Below are 18334 nucleotides of genomic sequence, written 5' to 3' on the forward strand. Positions count from 1 at the left end.
AAGCAGAATACTGAGTATTGTAATTGTATGTTCCTGACGTTTCAGTAGTTAGTGACAGTGGAATGAAGCAACTTGGTTTTTCTCTTCTATGGTCTTGCCAATCGTTTCCGTCGCGAGATTGAGCGTACCAGGTCAAGTTGTGTTATTGGTGAGCTCAATGTGCTTGTGATTGGTCAATTTCCATATATAAGTGAAGCGCCATTTTCAAGGAGACAAGGAGCTCTATTCTAGGCATTCACCAGTCCTCGGCTCCAGGGGCACTCGGGAGATGAGGTCAAGTCTCATTGCTAGAGTCGGTTGGTGACCACTCTGAGGTGGCTCATTACTTGGGATATATTCCATGGCGAGGTTTGGTTTTGCATGCTATCGACGAAGCGGCTAGAACTCTGGGAATCTAATTATTTTGTCTAATCCGTTGCAGGACGATCAGCCGTGAAACAGATACCTATATTTTAAGAATGTTTATTCTTGTGTGCCATGTGTTTGTTATTGAAGAATAATCTTCGGTGACGGTGTTGCCCGGATGGAACCATGAATTATTAAGGTAGAGAGACAAGAATGTTTCCACCTCTGATTTTCCTGCCATGATAAATTAGGCGGCCTGGTTCGTTGCATCCTTTGTACACAAGCTGTCCGTGTGGGAATGCCTTTTATCCACCCTGTAGGTTATCCCAAGCACCAGTAGCTCCAAGCTCGCATTGTGTAGGTTGCAGCGCTGGATTGGTTGACGCTTTCGCATGTAAATTGCTTTTCAAAGGGAGCAGGTGAAGGCTTTTCTGACTTCAATAATCCCAGTCCCGACATTCTCTATTCATCTATTTGTCTTTCTTTTGCTGCAAACCCTAATTTTACATAATGAAGGTGGGGACTTCAAATTATTTTGTTAAAACTTGTGAAATGGCAGCTACTAGTTTACAAGTTTGGAATTGCTAGTGAATGCTGTTGATTCATGTGAAAATCTGGTGCACGAGTTAAGACCACGGTGAATGCATTGCTACAGCGTTCCTATTGAAGGGAGAGTGAAAATTGAGCAAGATGTCGCTGAAAGAACTGAAATCGCCATGGCAAACATTGGGGCCGCCACCACAACAATTGTCGCGAATGCAAATGGTCGAGCGCAAGCTCTTGGCTAAATTCAGGGACGAAGGGGCGATTCAGGTGAGATGTAAAGTGTTATGATTCCCAAAAAAGAAGACAAAAATAAATAAATAAATAAAATCGGAGGAATTTGTAATGTGATAATCCTACGAATCTCAACATATGTTATTATTATTATTATTACTATTATTATTATTCGTATCTCTAATTATTTTTTTCTTTTACGAGAACTCATCGTCTATGAATGATGTTTCCCACTATCAATCTGTCAAATTTGACGTTACGACCAAGCTTGTTTGGTTAAGAAAAACTGTTCAGAATAGCCATGAGTCAGTTTCAACAGAAGAATTTGCCGCATGCAGACATTCCCACTACTACTCATGCATTCTATTTCAATTCGTATTTTTGGGTCGTATTAATGAGGCTTTAGAAATAGTTAAAAAAATCGGTGCTTCTGTCTTGAGACACTAGGTTCTGAAGAAGCAAATTCTCGAGTCCTGCTTCAAGAGTCTTCTAGAAGCTGCTCAACTCTTGATTAAGTAATTTAAATACACATCTGTGGTCACCAAATGCTACTTTTGGTGATGTTTGTTAACCCTAAACTGTAAGCACAAATTGTGTTTCATATTCCAGGCTAGAACACACAAGGAGTGGAAAGCCAACATGTACAAGTATGGAATTGTTGACAGAGCACAGCTGCGGGATGAAGTTTTTGAGGTCGCAATGAACCCCTAGTGTTCTTTCCCTCAAAACAAAATTTTCTCCTCTCATTCCTTCATAAACTCTGATTCTGGTTGTAGGTTTTTAAATCCTTGTTTGATTGCTCGGGATATGTTTAGAGAACACTTTCCAGTTGTTACCTCTCCTGCATCTCATTATTTATCTGTCCTTGGATGTGCATCTGCTTCACAGCTTTTCCACAAGCAACTGGAATTCTCTCTAAGAGAGGAGGGACTTGCCAAAGCTACCCATGAAGCCCACCTGGTAGGCAACCCCACATTTCAAACCTGGATTGAATCCAGTCAATCAACTCTTGGAATCTGTATGCCATCTGGTTTTCACCAACTGCACACAGGACTGTGATGCACCCCACTGTGCTTTCTTTCTGAGTCTCTTCATGACCCCACCACATTGCCTCATCTCCACATGAACCACCATTCCATGTGCAGAAAGCATGGCATACTCTACTCAATGCAGAGCAAGTTGTGGACATCTCAGGCATCCAACACGTATGTGTCATACCCTAACTTAGGCAGTAGAATCCAGACACTCCACAGATCCCGTCTGGTGTAGTTCCTCTATATGTCAAGCATGAGAGAGAGATGCAAAATGTTCAAGTTATCTGTGTGGGTGCTGGGAGTGTATGTGTGCAGAGCTTGACAAGGAAAATGAACAATGCCTACATTGAGGATAAGCAGACACAAGTAGCATTGGCAGAGTTTGAGGCCAAGCATGGCCTGGCCTTACAACCAAGTGAGGGAGCCTTGGCTGAGCAAGAGGAGACATGGGAGTCTGGTTTTGTGATGCTTGGCTCAGACACTCATCCTCCTCCTCTTCCACCACCACCACCACTTCCTGCTGTTGATCACATTGCCTTGAGACAAGTGAGACTTCATTAATCTCTACTCACTGTGGTGTCTCTCCTATGCTCTCTTGCAGATGAGTGATTTCAACTCGTTGTGCTTTTGTTGCAGGCTTTAGATGTATGTGTGTGTATATATGTCATTATCATTTTGTAACAAACTTTAGGTGGGTGTGTTTGTTTGCATATATAAATGTGTATATATATGTATATATAAAAGAGAATGTCAAATAGACCCAAGTTTTTACTAAATTTATTGTTTACATCAATTTATTGTTTGAATTTACACATAATGAAGAATATGGTAATCATAATGAATGTGGTTGGTTTTCACTGGTTTTGGAGAAATGAATCTAGATGTAATTGATGTAATTGTAGGATGGGTGGATCAATTTAGTAAAAGCTTGGGTCTATCTAACATTCCTCTCTCTATAAATCATAATAATAATAATAATAATAATTGATGTTTGTCCTTGAAATTCATTGATTGGCTGATTCTAATAAGTAAAAGAATGACTATTACCTTAACATAATTCCTTGAATGACTGAATTCTAACTAAGTGACTTGTTGAGTTGTTTTGAAATTTTTTATTTTTTATTTTTTTTAGAGAATCATTGCAGGGTTTTTTTCTTTTAGGAATCAAAAAGGTACTTAAATGGTGTGAAAGCTCGTTTGAAGAAGGAAGCTGAAACAAAGTTTCAAGAAATTCAAGAAAGAAGAGCAGTGAGTGCCTCAAAACATTCAAATCCATTGCTTTTAGTTATGTATTGAATGACTTTCTGCTGGTTTATTAAGTGAATTGTGTGGTTGTTAAAAATGTTTGGAACAATGTTATGAGATATATTTGTATTTTTCAAAAGGAGATCTTTGTAAGTCTAGGTTTTTTCCTCAATTTAATTTTGATAATAAATTCTATTTTAAATATTATTTTTTAAAAACTTCATATATATATGTGTGTGAAGTAGATGTAAAAAAATACTTTGCTTCCATGTATGCTATTTTGATGCGTGCATTAAGTACTTTACTTACAAGCTGCAAGTTCATTGAAAGGTTTATTGAAAAAATCAGATACTTCATAAGCCATTATGTATATAAGCCACAAGGCATGAAATTATTTATGGAAAAAATAACGAATTAAAAAAATTAAAAAGAGCGTTTGTAAATACAATTGAAAAGTCGATTTATTCAATAATTTTCATACTTAAAAATTACTTATAAAATTTATAAAAGTAATGAGCCAAGTCAGGTATTTTTAATTAATCTTGCAGGAATTCTTACTGAAAAATAATAAAAAGGAAACAGAAAGTACACAACATGACAAAAACCAGTCATTCAATTATGATTTTTCAAACGCTTTTGGTGTGATTTCAAAACAACAACAAGAAGAAGAAAATATGGTTTCTCAATCAGAGTTGGAACTATCTGTAAGAAATGATGCAAGTATACAAAGACAATTAAACGAAAAAAGAGAATTAGAATGGATTTTATCTGTAGAACGTGACAGAATGATTTTGACTTTAATGCACCAAAATTATAAAGATGAAGTTCTGCACATCCTTGATATATGGCAGGCACCTCTACTAACAATTCTCTCAATAAAATACATTTAATTTTCATGGATTTTTCATTAAATATTTTGAATTCACAAGCACATGAAATCATTGTATTTCTAATAATACTTTAAATAGTAATCAAATAAATCCTACACATTTTAAACAATTTTTTTGAAAAATAAATGATTCATATATATATATATATATAACTTCAACATCCTAGATCTATTACACATATTGCAAATTTTGATTGTATTTTGTAGAAAAGAAAAAATGAAGAAGACAATGAACAAAATGTTCAAGAAAAAGTTGCTCGCAATAGTGCTATCTCACAAGTTGCTATCAAACTTTTTTTTTTTTTTTTTTTTTTTTTTTTTTTAATTTCAGTTTAAATTTTTATCTATCAGAACATTAAATTTACAGGGTATAAGAAAGGACTAAGCATTAGTTGCTATCTGATACTATGAAATATCAGATTCCTTGACCTTACTTTTATTTTAAGTATTTTAGTACTTCACTTTATTATTATTATTATTATTATTATTATTATTTCATACAAACTGTGATCCAAATCTGATATAATTTCTTATTCTTCTTTGATTTAATTCTTTTTGTAGATTTTTGAAATTGGTGAAAAAGCAGGAGACTACAAAGTGAACATTGGGATCTTTGTTCCTAGAACAGAATGGAAAGAATGGAGTTTATTGTATGTTATGGATGCTTTACCAATATTGCCTCCGCCACATTGTATCAATTGTGCTAATGCAAATGATATAATGTATGCAAAGGTAGTCCTATTCCATTCATCCATTACCATGAATGTATATGTATATATGTACATGATTTTAAAATAAAATAAAAAATTAAATGTCAATCAACCAAAGTATTATTTTTTGCTATTGATTTTAATCACTGGGAATGAATTTGCATGCAATATAGATGGCAGCAGATCAATATTGGAGGGAAGTAGAAGATTGGGCAAGTCCCATAACATTTGGTCCCATTGGGAGGAATTCATTCTTAGGAGCACATCTTCACAAAATTCATTTGCATTCGAAGGATTTCAAAGACCATCACTTTGTTAGTTTGATAAGATTTAGTCTCATGTTGGCTATTGTTGGGGCTCCATACTCAGGTTGTCATTTGTCATCCAATTCTTACATTTGAATTCAATCTTCTCTAATTTTATTTTTATAAATATATATTTAATGGTAGTTTTATTTATCCAATAAAATAAAGTACATGACATTAATCTTAATTATAATTTTGTGAAAACAAAATTGAGTTGATAGGAAAGACCATCCTATGCAAGCAGTTGGAAGAAAACTTTGGATTAGTGCATATACATGCCAATCTTGTGATTCATTTTGCAATTGAATATGCTATTTCTGGTATGTATGTATGTATGTATGTATGTATGTATGTATAGATAGATAGATAGATAGATAGATAGATAGAATCATTATTTCAATGATTTTAATTTTTTTGAGATCTTACACATTTAATTTTACATGATTTTTAGATTTATCTTTAACATAGCAAGTTTATCACACAATACTTAAAATAAAGTCTTCATGGTGTGTATTGAATAGAGGATAGAAATCTTCGAGTGAGTTCTCCAACAACACCTTCTTCACAAACATCTACAAATGATTCTTGTACATGCGTCGAGGCTGTAAGGGATTTGCCTTTGATTGACGACTCACCACCAATACCAATTCCATCACCCACACCAATTTCTAATGCTAACCCATATCACAATTATTCATGGAAAGGACAACTTGGAATGCGTGCCAAATATGCTCTTGATAATAATCTACCTGTACTCTCACACACACACAATTCCCATACATACTAACTACAGTTCCAAAAAATATCTATATATATCATTTAAAATAAACATTTCTTGATGAAGTAGTTTCCTAAATTTTTTAAATGATAAAATTCACAACAGTATAACTTTATTAAGCCTCTTTTTAGTACTCAAACTGAAAACTACACATTTAGAAGTTTAAATGTTTTTGGTTTTTGTTTTGGTTGATAAATGTTACAATAATTCTTCTCTAGAAAATGCTCTAATTACATTTTTAAAAGTTTTAATTTAACGTTTTTAAACATGAGCTGAATTGTGTACTCTTGTTCTTAGTTTATTTTGTTATACTGATAATAATGTTTTTAAATTTAAATTTATTATTTTACATTACTAAGATTCTATAAATATATTGATAAATTTTAATAAATTTGGGTGAAGACAGATCTGGTACTATGTTTTTTTTAATTGAAATTGCAGATTCCTGATGAAGTTATTGCTCATTTAATGATATTGGTTGTCAGTGATTTAAAAGGATATGGTAACTATTACTTGTTTCATTAACTCATTCATGAGAAAATAAAAAACTTATTAAATGTACTTTATAATTTTAGTTTGTATTAATATGTTTTAATTTTAAGTGAGATTATCCAGAATTAAAGAAACAAAAATAAAAATAAAATTACGAAATTTGTCTCAAGAATATATCACATTTAAATTTGTTTTTTGAAAAAGTGAAAGCTATCTTTAGATTGCATAAATATATCACCACAAAACTATGCACAATCAATTGGGTTATATATTTTCAAATAATTCTATGGAATATTCATGAAAACCTGGAATAAATTTTGATTTTTTTTTTAAATTATAGATTTTTATAAGCATTAATATTTTAAAAACTAATATGTTTACTATAAAAATTTACAATATTTTTTTTGAGATTTCATTTTATTAGAGGACATAATATTAATACTAATTCAAGTGTTTAATGTGTTGAATTTCATAGAGCAACAAGTTGAAAATTTTGAAGCATCTAACAAACTTGGTAATTTTCATTTAAAATTTTAATTGACTATAAATTATGTCATCAATTATATTCTTTTGTACGAATTTATAAAAACCGCTTTTATATAACATTACAATATTAGAAATTTATTTATTTATTTATTTTTGGAAATATCACATTGCATTTTTTGAAAAAATAAAATAAAATCCTATGACACTTCCACATAATATTACGATTCCAGAAATTATTTTCAATTTTAAAGAATTTATGTTTGATTGCTTGAACTGTTTCTTTTTCTTTTCCTTTTCCAAGCAAAATTTTATTTGTAGTTGTTGATTTCAAATATTTGCATAAATACTTTCATATTATTCAGAACAAATAGATCGAATGGTAGTGACTCATCATTCTTTTTTAGGCTTTTCTAAAAATACTTTGAGAAAGGCCAGGCATTCAATTAAGAAACCCAGTTAAGATACTTTTCTCCATATAATCTAATTACATGCATTGCACTTATAAAATACGTTTTATTAATTAATCATTCCATCACAATCACAAACATTATGCATGTGAGTAAATTATACATTTAACTTTTTGCAATTGCTATTCTTTAAATTAAAACAAAACAAAATCCATTTTAGTAGTCTACTAGAAAGGAATAAAATACTTCTGACTTATCAATAGTAGTAGTTATTATTATTGTTATTATTATTGTTATTATTATTATTATTATTATTATTATTATTTTCTGAATTTTAAAGTTTTGCTGAGGGGCAGTGAAGGAAACCATGCTGCCCGGGTTTTGCTTTGATGGATTTCCAGCCACACCCGGGCAGGCAGCTGAATTTGAAAAACTTCTCACTGGGCAGGATTACATGTTTTGGAAGCAAGTTGAAGCTGAAGCTTCAAAAATTGCTCCACCTCCTCAAAATGTAAAAAAGTATCTTGTTTTATTTCTTAGACGATGAGTTGCAGAAAAATGTGTGTCTAAATAATTTTTTAACACGGCTTCTTTTTTGAAGTTACTATGTTTATTTTATTTATTCTAAATAAATAATTTAATTATATATATATGATAATAAGAATAATAAATAGTAATAATTCCAGGTTTTCCCACATAGAGCTATTTCTGGGTTGGATGGGATTTTTGTTCTGGAGAGTGTTGGACTTGAAGATGCTCTTGATCGAGCAGTTGGAAAAATTTATGATCCTCTCACAGGAGATGATTATCATTTGGAATTAAATCCCCCTCCATTTGAAACTAATATGTGAATAATAACTTTCACCTTCCTGTATATATTTCTATATATATATATATATATATATAAGAGAGAGAGAGAGAGAGAGAGAGAGGGGGAAGAAGAGAGACAGACAGAAATATATAAGATAATATGAACTACTACAAAGCATGTTGTACTTGGTATCATGAATTATATCTTTATTGCTTAACCACATTGATTAAAGTTATTTATGGAACTACAGACAACCCAGACATAAGTTTATTCTATCAACTTGAAAATAAGGCATTTTCATTGTTCAGTAGTACTGAACAATGAACATTAATTCTTGTGCTTGAGAATAAATCCTTCTCTGCATCATCGAAAATAAATAAATAAATAAAACTATTTGAATTGAAGTATATATATATATATATATATATATATATATATAGTTTATTCTAAAGTAATTAGAAAAGTGATTCATCCGTATTAATGTTTAAAAAATTGAATTTTGAATAGAGGCCTTGCGTTAAGAGTGAAATCACTAAACCAAAATCACAAAGACTTAGATGATAGAATGAGATTGGCTAGCAAAGAATGGGATGACATGCTCAATTATTTACATCAATGTCAAAACACATTTTATATTTTGAATACCAAAGTAAATATATGTCCTCGGCATCCGGCAATACAAGGTGCCCATTGTCTTGTAGACATAGAAGAAGCAACAAATATAGCCACTCTAATTTTGGATGCTCATTTAAAATTTGAAGATGTGGTGATTCTTACCACTACAATCACTAAAGCGGAACAACTTGCACAAATAGTAAACATTATACTTATTTATATATATATATATATATATAACAATGACCATTCTTTGTAAATTTGGAGAATATATAACAATGACCATTCTTTGTAAATTTGGAGAATAGAAACATGTCAAAAAAATCATCATTAGATTATCATTCAAAGTAAATATTCTATGTCATGCTTGCTTACATATAGCATCTAAAATCATGTATTAAATACAAATGTTGTTAGTATTGAAAGTAACAGTTACTTAAAATGAACTCTATTTTTTGAAGGAGGTTAAAAAGGTTCAAAAGGCAATAGTTGAAGCACAAGAAGTTGCAAAGCAATATTTTAATGCTATGGTAACAGATATTGAGGCACAAAAACAACTAGATAAACTATTAAACACCATCCCCATTGCAAAAGAGTACTTGAAAAAAACCTCAAATGAAATGATAGCTCCACTCTTTCATGAAGTGCAATTACAAATTGAACAAATTCACGCCATTGTTACAAAAGTTGAAGATGTTTTGGAGAAAGCTCAAGAGGCTTTTCACATAGCCAAAGTATTTACAAACATTAGTTATGGTTGCTTATTGTGTAAAGATTTGAGTTTATTGTTACACAACAATATGTAAAAGTAATATTGGTTTTTTCTTTTCATAAGTGTGTGTATATATATATATATATATATATATATATAATCTTATATGAGACATTTTCCAATGCTTAATTCATGATTATGGATATATATATATATATATATATATATAGGACAAGGCAAAGAAAACGGATATTGCAATTCATCATAGAAAAAGAGTTAGGGACATGATGGATCAAGCTAAAAAATCAATGCAAGCTATAAATGAAGCAAATATAAGTGCAAAAAAAGCATTAGAATTAGCTCATACATTATTGAAATCAACACCGACTTTAGATGAATTAAAAAAAGAAGAAAAACAAATTCAGCCAATACCACCTCCACTGCTGTTTGAGGTAAATTATGGACTTTTTCTTTATGGTACAATATGTTTAACTCATTTAGTTTTATACAGGACTTCGAAAATTAAATTTTGTGGTGTGTTCTATTAATTAAAATTTGGTGGAATTTGATGGCTTCAAAAAAATAAAAATAAAAATTTATGCAGCCATTGATGGAACTAGTTAATTCAGAAAATGATATCTTTGTAAAAGATGAGGATTGGCGCATTGAATTTGATGAAAAGAAACATAAAATATCGAGTAAGAACTCAAATCAAAGACAAGTAATACAAATCTGTATAAAACCATTTTTTATTTTGTTTTATTTATATTATGTAGATCACAATTTGATGAATAAAGCTAAACACAATTTATCATTGGTATTTGAATTGTAATACTTTGTAATGTAATTATCAAATGTGTAGAACCGTTATTTAGAGTATGGAGTGATATTGAAGATAGTTATTTTGATGCCTTGCCACGGGCATATCTTCAAATTCGGCATATCCGTGCTACACAATATAGTGCAATGATGAAGGTTTGTTTGTTTGTATGTATGTGTGTTGTATATATACATAGATAGTTAGATAGATAGATTTTTTTTCTTAAAATGTAATATTTTGTTTCATAATTGTAGAAAACTAAATAAAACATGAATTTTATTTTTTTAATTTGAGAAAATTTTGTTACTTTTGGTATATGAGTTTCTAATGAAAACTTATGTTTTTTATTTTGTAAATGTTGAAATTGATGTTTATAGTTAAAAGCTGAGTTCCTTGAACTGTTGAAGCGTAAAAATCAATGTCAGGAGATCTTCAATAAATATCAAGTATTACATTTCAACTCTTTGAATGAATTATTTCTCCTTATTTTAAATCAATACCTTAAATGCATTCATTGTTTTATCAAAGGGGTTTTATCTTTTGATTTCATGATTTTTAAAAATAAATAATTATTATGTGATACTAAATGATCTTGCATATTGAATAGTTTTAGGTTATTTGTAACATCATTATTTCTAATACATCATGTGTTTTATGATCACAAGCAATCATTTAAATTTAAAGTAGAAACAATGTAGGCATTAAAGGTTGCTATTAGAAATAGTTTTATTCAAAGTTTGTCAATCTGAAGATCAATTTAAACATTTTCTTCTTAATTTAATAATTAATATAATTTTCAATCTACATGACAAACTCTTTGTGCAATAGTCTATATTTAAATTTGAATTAGAGTCCCTTTGATATTGAATGAAGTGACTTGGATGGCAATGAACCCTCTTTTAATGATCTTTTTTTATTTTTATTTTTATTTTTTCCCTCTCTCTCTTCACCTAATACACCAGTGGCATTAATTCATAAGAGAACCCACTAAACATTATACAAGCAATGTGAGAACCAAACTCTACAAAAAGATTCCATGAAGTAACAAATGTGTACAAAGATAGAAAGAAAGACAAAAAGGAATGAATTGATACAATGAGCAAGAGTGGGTCATTTCACAGACCAAATACAACCTCCAAGACTTTGCATTCTTCAAAAACAAAGCCAACCAAGTGCCATTGCAAAATCAAGCAGCAAGTGTGGCGGAGGAACTGAGGACCCACTGCATGCAACGCAACCAGGTACCCTCACACATTCTCACACATTCATTCATTTTCTTTTTCATATATATACATATATACTCATGCATACACATATGCTGTTGTTAATGTCACCATAGTTTTTGTTAGCGCCATCACAAATTGCCATCCACCACACACTATCATAGTTTATGTTAATGCCACCACAAGTTGAATTAAACTTGTGTGTTGTACACCACAATACATTATATAGGACATTGTTAATATACGGCACAATGGATAAAGCACATATTCTTTATAGATCTGCAAGTTTAGAATAACTGGTGACATTAACCAAAGTTATGTCAACTGGTGAATGATAAGCAAATAACAAAAACTGTGGTGGCATTAGGAACACCCTATATATATTTATATGTATTTGAGTGTACACAAACACAAGCAAGCGATGATCCGAGAGAGAGAGTGGTTCGTGCAGGAAGTGAAGGCACATCTAGATCGATCTCTGAGCGAGTTCAAAGCGTCATGGAGATCCGCGATGGCCAACTGCTTCCTGCAATTCGTTCAAGCCGAGGTGCGGCGCAAAAAGCCCCACGCTCTACACACCCACACACCCACTTCGCAAATCTGCACCGGGTCTATCTGTATGTCTCTCTTTGTGTGTGTGAGTGTCCGCGTGGGTGCTGATGTTTAGCACATTGTGGCGATGGGTTGCGATTGTGTGCAGCTGGATCGGCACATTGGATCCTGCAGCCTGGTGCATGAGTACCTCACAAAGGCGGAGCACGAGGAGGAGGAGGGTCCGAAGCCTGCATTCGCACTGCAGTTCCTGTGCAGCTTGGCAAGCATCATGGAGCCACCGCTGGTTTCATTTCCGATTCCGTTTTGGATGACCACCCTGGAACACCCCTACCCAGAGCTTTACAAGGTTCTCGGACCGCGTTGAGTGTGTGCCAAATTTGAACATTGTAAAGACAGTGTTGTGAGTGGACCTTTCGGGTACTGTTTTCGGGTCTTTCAATACCAGGGGATGTATCACGTCCTCTGCTATGTAACAAGCTTCATCTTCACGTCCAATTGCAGGGGTTGTGCCAAGCGTTCCTTGTGGCGAACCGCATGCTGGACGCAATAGTTGGACGAGAATCCCTCGGGCCGTCTATCATCGGCGCTTCATCGCCGCCTGTTCCCAGAGCGTCGCAGAAACGGCCATCGTTCCGAAATCCCACCAAAGGATCTGCCAAGGGGTCCGTCAAAGGATCTACCAAAAGCTCCACCAAAGGCTCCGTCAAGGGCTCCTCTCGGGGCTCCGCCAAGGATACTGCGAAAAACTCAACCTCGGTATTGAGTTCATAAGCTGAAAAAGTCGAAGCTGAAATGTCGATTTCATGTGCACTGTTATTTTTCCTTGCAGCATGCTTGTTCTCGAAAGAGTGAGCATTGTTGAGTGATGGAATGTTACGTGGATGGATCCAACAGGTGTAACTGAAATGAAGGTCTGATTTGTGCTTAGTGAATCATGTACAGGGAGAATCTGTGCCGAGGATAGTAGACACACCTGCCGACGACCTTGGATTTGCCACTCCTGCAGTTTCCATGCTGTGGCCGATAGCGAGGATGGAAGTGCCCATGGAGCCTGGAGTGGATCCCGCTATTGCTCGCGACCACCAGATCCTGTATTATCGTCTCGAACTCATTGGTGCGCTTGTGTTGTTCAAGTATCAGACTGTTTTGCAGATTTATTCAACTCTCTCTCTCTCTCTCTCTCTCTCTCTCCATATATATATATATATATATATCTGAATTTTTGTATTGATGTTTCTGTGTGCGATCTGCTACAATGTACCAGTCATCGTTTAACTGAAACATTTCTGTGGATGGGGTGTGACGGGACAAAAATAATTTAGCTAGAAATTGCTGCATTTACTTCGAAGAGGTGTACCCGATGCTAGCCACCACATACGAACACCTGGCTGCTTCGATAGTCGAAGTCAGCAATGTAATATAGTATTCGGAGTCTAAGCCTTGAGATTTGATTGCAGTATTAGTTTGTTGGCTCATCAGTTTCACTTCGAAGACATTGTTTCTCCAGTGCGGCAGTGCCAGAGAAGAGTCCGCTGATTGCATAAGGTTGTGATTTGTGTTGGGTGCAGAGAGAGTCAAAAGTGATGGAAGACAGTATTGTTTACATTAAGGACTCAGCAATCGAGAGGATTCCTCTGTGGTTCCAATGCTTCTTTGCTGAGGATAGTTTTATTATCGCAGTGCCCACACTCGTCAAGGTGTGTTGAGTAATCAAGTTTGCAACTCCAGTCCCAGAAGAAGCGACCGAGCTGGGCTTTGGTGTTTAATCTATTGTGATTTTCAATTAACTGCATTCGATAGAAGGATCAAATCTTGATATTATTCTTAAGAGCCTTCTGTCAAGTTTCATATACCTGATTTGTGCCAAACGTGTAGGAACCTGGACCACTAAAGCCGATAACCATGGTTCAATGGCATGTCAGGCTGCTTTTGGCATTGGGCAAAAAATTTAAACCTGCGAGTAAGCAACAGATGAATCAGAACTGCAAATCTCCTCCAACACAAAAACTTACACAACCTGCACTAGAACTGAGATTGTTAAAAAGACGTGGTTTGCGAGAGAGTGTGTTCAGGATCAACCTCACCGCAACCACAATTGATTGATTCTCCTCACTTGCAGAGTCCTACGTGGCGCTGGACGATGCGAAGATGTGGGTGATGGAGATCATCGAAGAGATTCACGAGATTTTCAAGGAAGACCCCGCACAGGGGCAACAGCCTCGCCTTCCTTGCAACCAGAATACTCCTTTTGGTCCATTCCAGCGCTGGGTTGAGAAGCTGGAAGAGGTTGTAGAGGTAAAATCTCTTTCAGGTAATGGTTCCTTCGGAGACCAGCAATAATGCAAAATATACAGTAATTTCTGTGATGATAATCGCTGATGTGTTTGTCCTCTCAATTCAGTCAACGATGGAGGACGTAGACCCGCCAGAACAGAACTTCAAGCTCGTCATCGATTGGAGATTATTCCTTGTGGCGTTAGCTGACGCACATTTCGATTACTTCCTATCCAAATCCTCTATCGACGACATTGTGCAAGCTCGCACTGGTGATTGATTTAAACCGTCCCACTTCATGTTCCCTTCAATCTTCTTTCCGAGCGGCATAAACTGTTGGCTGGTTGGGACTTTTACCATGCAAGGCTATTCTACTGGTCTCTGATGAATCAGTGGCGCTTTCTAGATTTCTTCGTGGTCGTGGCGACTAAGAGTTTGACCGATCCTACGAATGAGTTCTTCACTTTGGAAGACTTCCTGGCGACTTGGATGTGGTTCGATCCCGGTAAGCATAGTTTCCTCACGGCAGCACAAATTCCTCGCTGCTTAACGCTTCGTTACCACCATAAATGGGTAAGAAATAAAACGACAGACCTGCATTGCCATCTCAACTTTTACAGATGTGGACGACGAAGAAGAAGCAACGGTGGGCAGTAGCGGAAAACCCATGTTTGTAGAAAGTAAAGAAAGAAAAGAAGCTCCACTCAAACCGTCACCATCGGTGGCGTCACCACTAGTGGAGTCAGAATGGGATTTCGCAGCAGAGATGAAGAAGTTTATTTATGGACTTCTCAACAAAGGAAAAGTTGGCATCCCATGGCATAGCCTGCTGCTATGCTGCTGTCGTGATCTAGACAAGGAGTTGAGTATCAGGAAGGCTTTTAACGTTCTTGGCGCACCAATGTACAATCTCTCTCTCGACTCTCTCTCTCCACTGCACTCACATTTAGCTGCAAACAATCGGGATGAGTTTGTTTCATTAAAGGTATGAGGGATTTGTGATGTAACTTGTGTAGGGGCCCAATGAATGTAACGTTGTCGGCGGAGGAGATGTTGTGCTTGTGCTTTCCGAACGGCGTTCAAGGAGCAGAGGAGTCTGCTGTAAAGCCTTGGGACATTTCTTCCTTGAAGGTCAATCTCAGCCACAACTCTGCGATCATTAGAAGCGACAATGTTAAGGACATGACTGCGGAAGACTAGAAATCCCAGTTCACAAAAAACTCATTGATATGAAGATTGTTATTTGTAGACTGAAGAGTTCTGGTCCGCGAAGTGGATTGCTGAGTTTTAAGATTGTTGTGTGTAGATGATGTTGAAACAAGTGGACATGGAGAGCATATCTGTGCCTAGGAGCCCCGGTGATTCATACGGAAGCGAATCATATCTGGATGACTTCTCAAGGAAACCGGTATTATCTCCTGTCCATAGAAATACATGACCGAGGTCTCACATATCAGTTTAGATACTGTCGTCTGCTGGAAAGGTAAAGTAATAAAAGCCACCGGAGCTGGAAAAAAACATCCAGTTGTTTACACAAATCCTTTATAATAGAGAGTGGAGTAGTTCGATGCACACTGTACACAATGACAGTCAGTATCCGCTTGATGTTCAATCATAATAAAGTTCAGAACCAAGTTCGTTGAAGGTTTGCCAATCGACAGAGTGTTAAACACTTTCAACACTTCACGCTTCTATAGATATTGACACGCTGGATGTTTGGGTGTGAAAGTGTGAGCAGCGGACAGGAATGGAATGTGTGGAACCCCAAAAGCCGCCTATTCTATTATTCTGTGAAATCGAAGATGTCATGGCTGAATTTCTCAACCAGGTTGCTGCACCCTCACCGAGCTGCACTCCACTGAGTTGCATATCGTCTGAGGCCAACCACACCATCGAAGTCTTTGTGGATGCGTTAGCGGAGGAACAAGTTGAACCACTGATGTGGTTCACAATTGATGACGTGCTGCAAAAAGATGCGACGGCAAAGCTCCGAGTAGCTTTGTTCAAAATTTATGGCCGTTCGTGTGCATATCCAGTTCCATTGAACGTAGGAGTAAAGCCACCACCACCAGTAAGAGCATCACATAAAAAGTAATTATTGTAAGACTGGCACCATCATGATGGAAGTGCAACTCCCCAAAACTTGTACAAGTATATTGGTCGAGAAAAGTCAAGTACTGCATTTTTGATTTCAGCATTCACTTTGCTGTCTGTTTTTCCTGGCCCCATGTAATATTAACTTCAACAAACTCATCGTGTTGCAAGTTGCAGCACAGTAGTTGTTGATTTGAGGAAAGACTATGTTTATGCCAAAGCAATAGTTAGTCCAAATACATGTCTTGTCGATACCCAGTTCAAATACTCCACATAATAGTCTAGTTTACTGATATCTGCCAAAGATTTGATGACGTCGGGGAAAGCCCTAAAGTTGCCGGATACAATTCTAATGAGCTTAGTTGCCACTTTGCAAAAAGACCAATCTAATATTGCTTCGAGGAACTTTAGTGTGTAAAACTTACAGTGGGAGGTAAATAAAGTAGTTTACTGAACAGGACTTTTTGGATTCTTTCAATTGCCCCTTGTTTGCATTCATGTGTACTATTCACATTCCAAGAGGCCACAAGGTTGGTCTCTTTCGTCCACTAAAACTTTACTTCGTAGATCCAAGTACATTGTCAGCCTCCTACTAATACCATGACTTTCATAGAAAATAACAATGGGGGGCCTTGCTTGTCTTTGTGAATAACTTTTCAAACAATCTTGACTGAATTCACCAGCTACCAAAATGAGAATATATATATATATATATACATATATATATATATGTATGTATGTATGTATGTATATATGTATACATTAATATATATTTTTTGAATAAAATAAATATACAGTGTTTACAAATTTAATATTTCAAACAATCTCGAGTTAAATCTTTGTTCATATATTTCATTTTATGACGGTTTTAAATTTGTTAAAGATTCCATTTTGATTCTTAAATGTTTCTATTTTAATTATAAATAGAAACATTTAAGAATCAAAATGGAATCTTTAACAAATTATATTTTTATATCAGTATCTTTTGTGAAATTAATTTTAATGTTAAACTATTTGCACATATTTTCTTTTTTAATCATATAAAATCAAATAATCATAATTTAAGATATAAATAAAATTTAACATAATAATAATAATCAGAATAATATTTTGAAAAAAAAACATAAAAAATATTATTGTTTAGCTAATGATCTAACAACAAAAAATTAATTTCAATTAAGTTCTTGATGTAAATTAAAGAATTCTTGTATTTAAAATATTCTTGTATTTAAAATCCCTATATGAACTATGGTTTTTAAAAAATTCAATAATAAAAAATTATTTATTTATTATATTTTAAAAATATTATAAAATTATTTAATCCATTAATTGATTCATTATCCTTTGATAATTTTGCTTAAGCCTCTCTCTATATATAAAAGTTTAATTGTATTTGAAAAAAATATTCATTAATAATTTAGAAAATGTTTTTTGAGAAAATATAATTAAAATTGGTTTATAAAATTTTATATTGAATTTTAAAATATAATCTAATAATAAATTGTATTAAATTAGAAAAAAATCTTTGAAGAAAAATTTTAAAAAATTAATACTTCAATATACAAAAAACTTACATATTATAATATTATATATATGAAGTAGTATGTAATTCATATTCAAATAAATTTAAAGTTAATTTTTTTAATTGATAATTTCTAAAAGTAAACCACATATTAAGATTATAAATGCTACTAAATATTTTAATAAGTATATTTAAGAAACTATTAAAAATTTGATGCTTATACCGAATCATAAATGTAAA

The 18334-nt window shown here is 34.0% G+C and overlaps 1 protein-coding gene across 12 annotated transcripts; it reads left to right on the forward strand.

The window, feature by feature from the left end:
* Positions 1-7: 7 nt before the first annotated feature.
* On the forward strand, positions 8-17044 carry LOC112281250 (uncharacterized). 12 transcript variants are annotated; one of them, XM_073533373.2, is made up of 41 exons: positions 8-148; positions 422-544; positions 707-764; positions 1001-1158; positions 1732-1815; positions 2011-2082; positions 2268-2327; positions 2472-2702; positions 3318-3404; positions 3950-4252; positions 4498-4569; positions 4852-5022; positions 5174-5369; positions 5527-5625; positions 5827-6056; positions 6525-6585; positions 7051-7089; positions 7466-7516; positions 7825-7979; positions 8155-8315; positions 8787-9093; positions 9356-9628; positions 9837-10058; positions 10211-10304; positions 10469-10581; positions 10804-10872; positions 11548-11667; positions 12101-12196; positions 12350-12550; positions 12706-12960; positions 13147-13318; positions 13527-13618; positions 13773-13901; positions 14080-14164; positions 14324-14499; positions 14606-14750; positions 14885-14983; positions 15099-15381; positions 15495-15609; positions 15785-15886; positions 16208-17044. In XM_073533373.2, exons 4-41 carry the CDS (start codon positions 1036-1038, stop codon positions 16571-16573), a joined length of 5709 nt encoding a protein of 1902 aa, XP_073389474.1. In that variant the 5' UTR covers positions 8-148; positions 422-544; positions 707-764; positions 1001-1035; the 3' UTR covers positions 16574-17044. The 12 variants fall into 12 exon arrangements, 11 of the variants coding, with proteins under 11 accessions (XP_073389474.1, XP_090105667.1, XP_073389473.1 ...); XM_090249541.1 differs by having other exon boundaries at positions 74-296; XM_073533372.2 differs by having other exon boundaries at positions 74-273.
* Positions 17045-18334: the final 1290 nt, after the last annotated feature.

This window comes from Physcomitrium patens, chromosome 4 (assembly GCF_059467195.1).
Source record: "Physcomitrium patens ecotype Gransden chromosome 4, ASM5946719v1, whole genome shotgun sequence".
Classification (NCBI taxonomy): domain Eukaryota; kingdom Viridiplantae; phylum Streptophyta; class Bryopsida; order Funariales; family Funariaceae; genus Physcomitrium; species Physcomitrium patens.

Coding starts and splice junctions, on each gene's coding strand:
- LOC112281250 (XM_073533373.2), top strand. CDS start 1,036: ATGTCGCTGAAAGAACTGAAATCGCCATGGCAAACATTGGGGCCGCCA. Junction 3,405..3,949: donor AAATTCAAGAAAGAAGAGCA/GTGAGTGCCTCA, acceptor TTAATCTTGCAG/GAATTCTTACTGAAAAATAA. Junction 11,668..12,100: donor ACTGCATGCAACGCAACCAG/GTACCCTCACAC, acceptor TGGTTCGTGCAG/GAAGTGAAGGCACATCTAGA.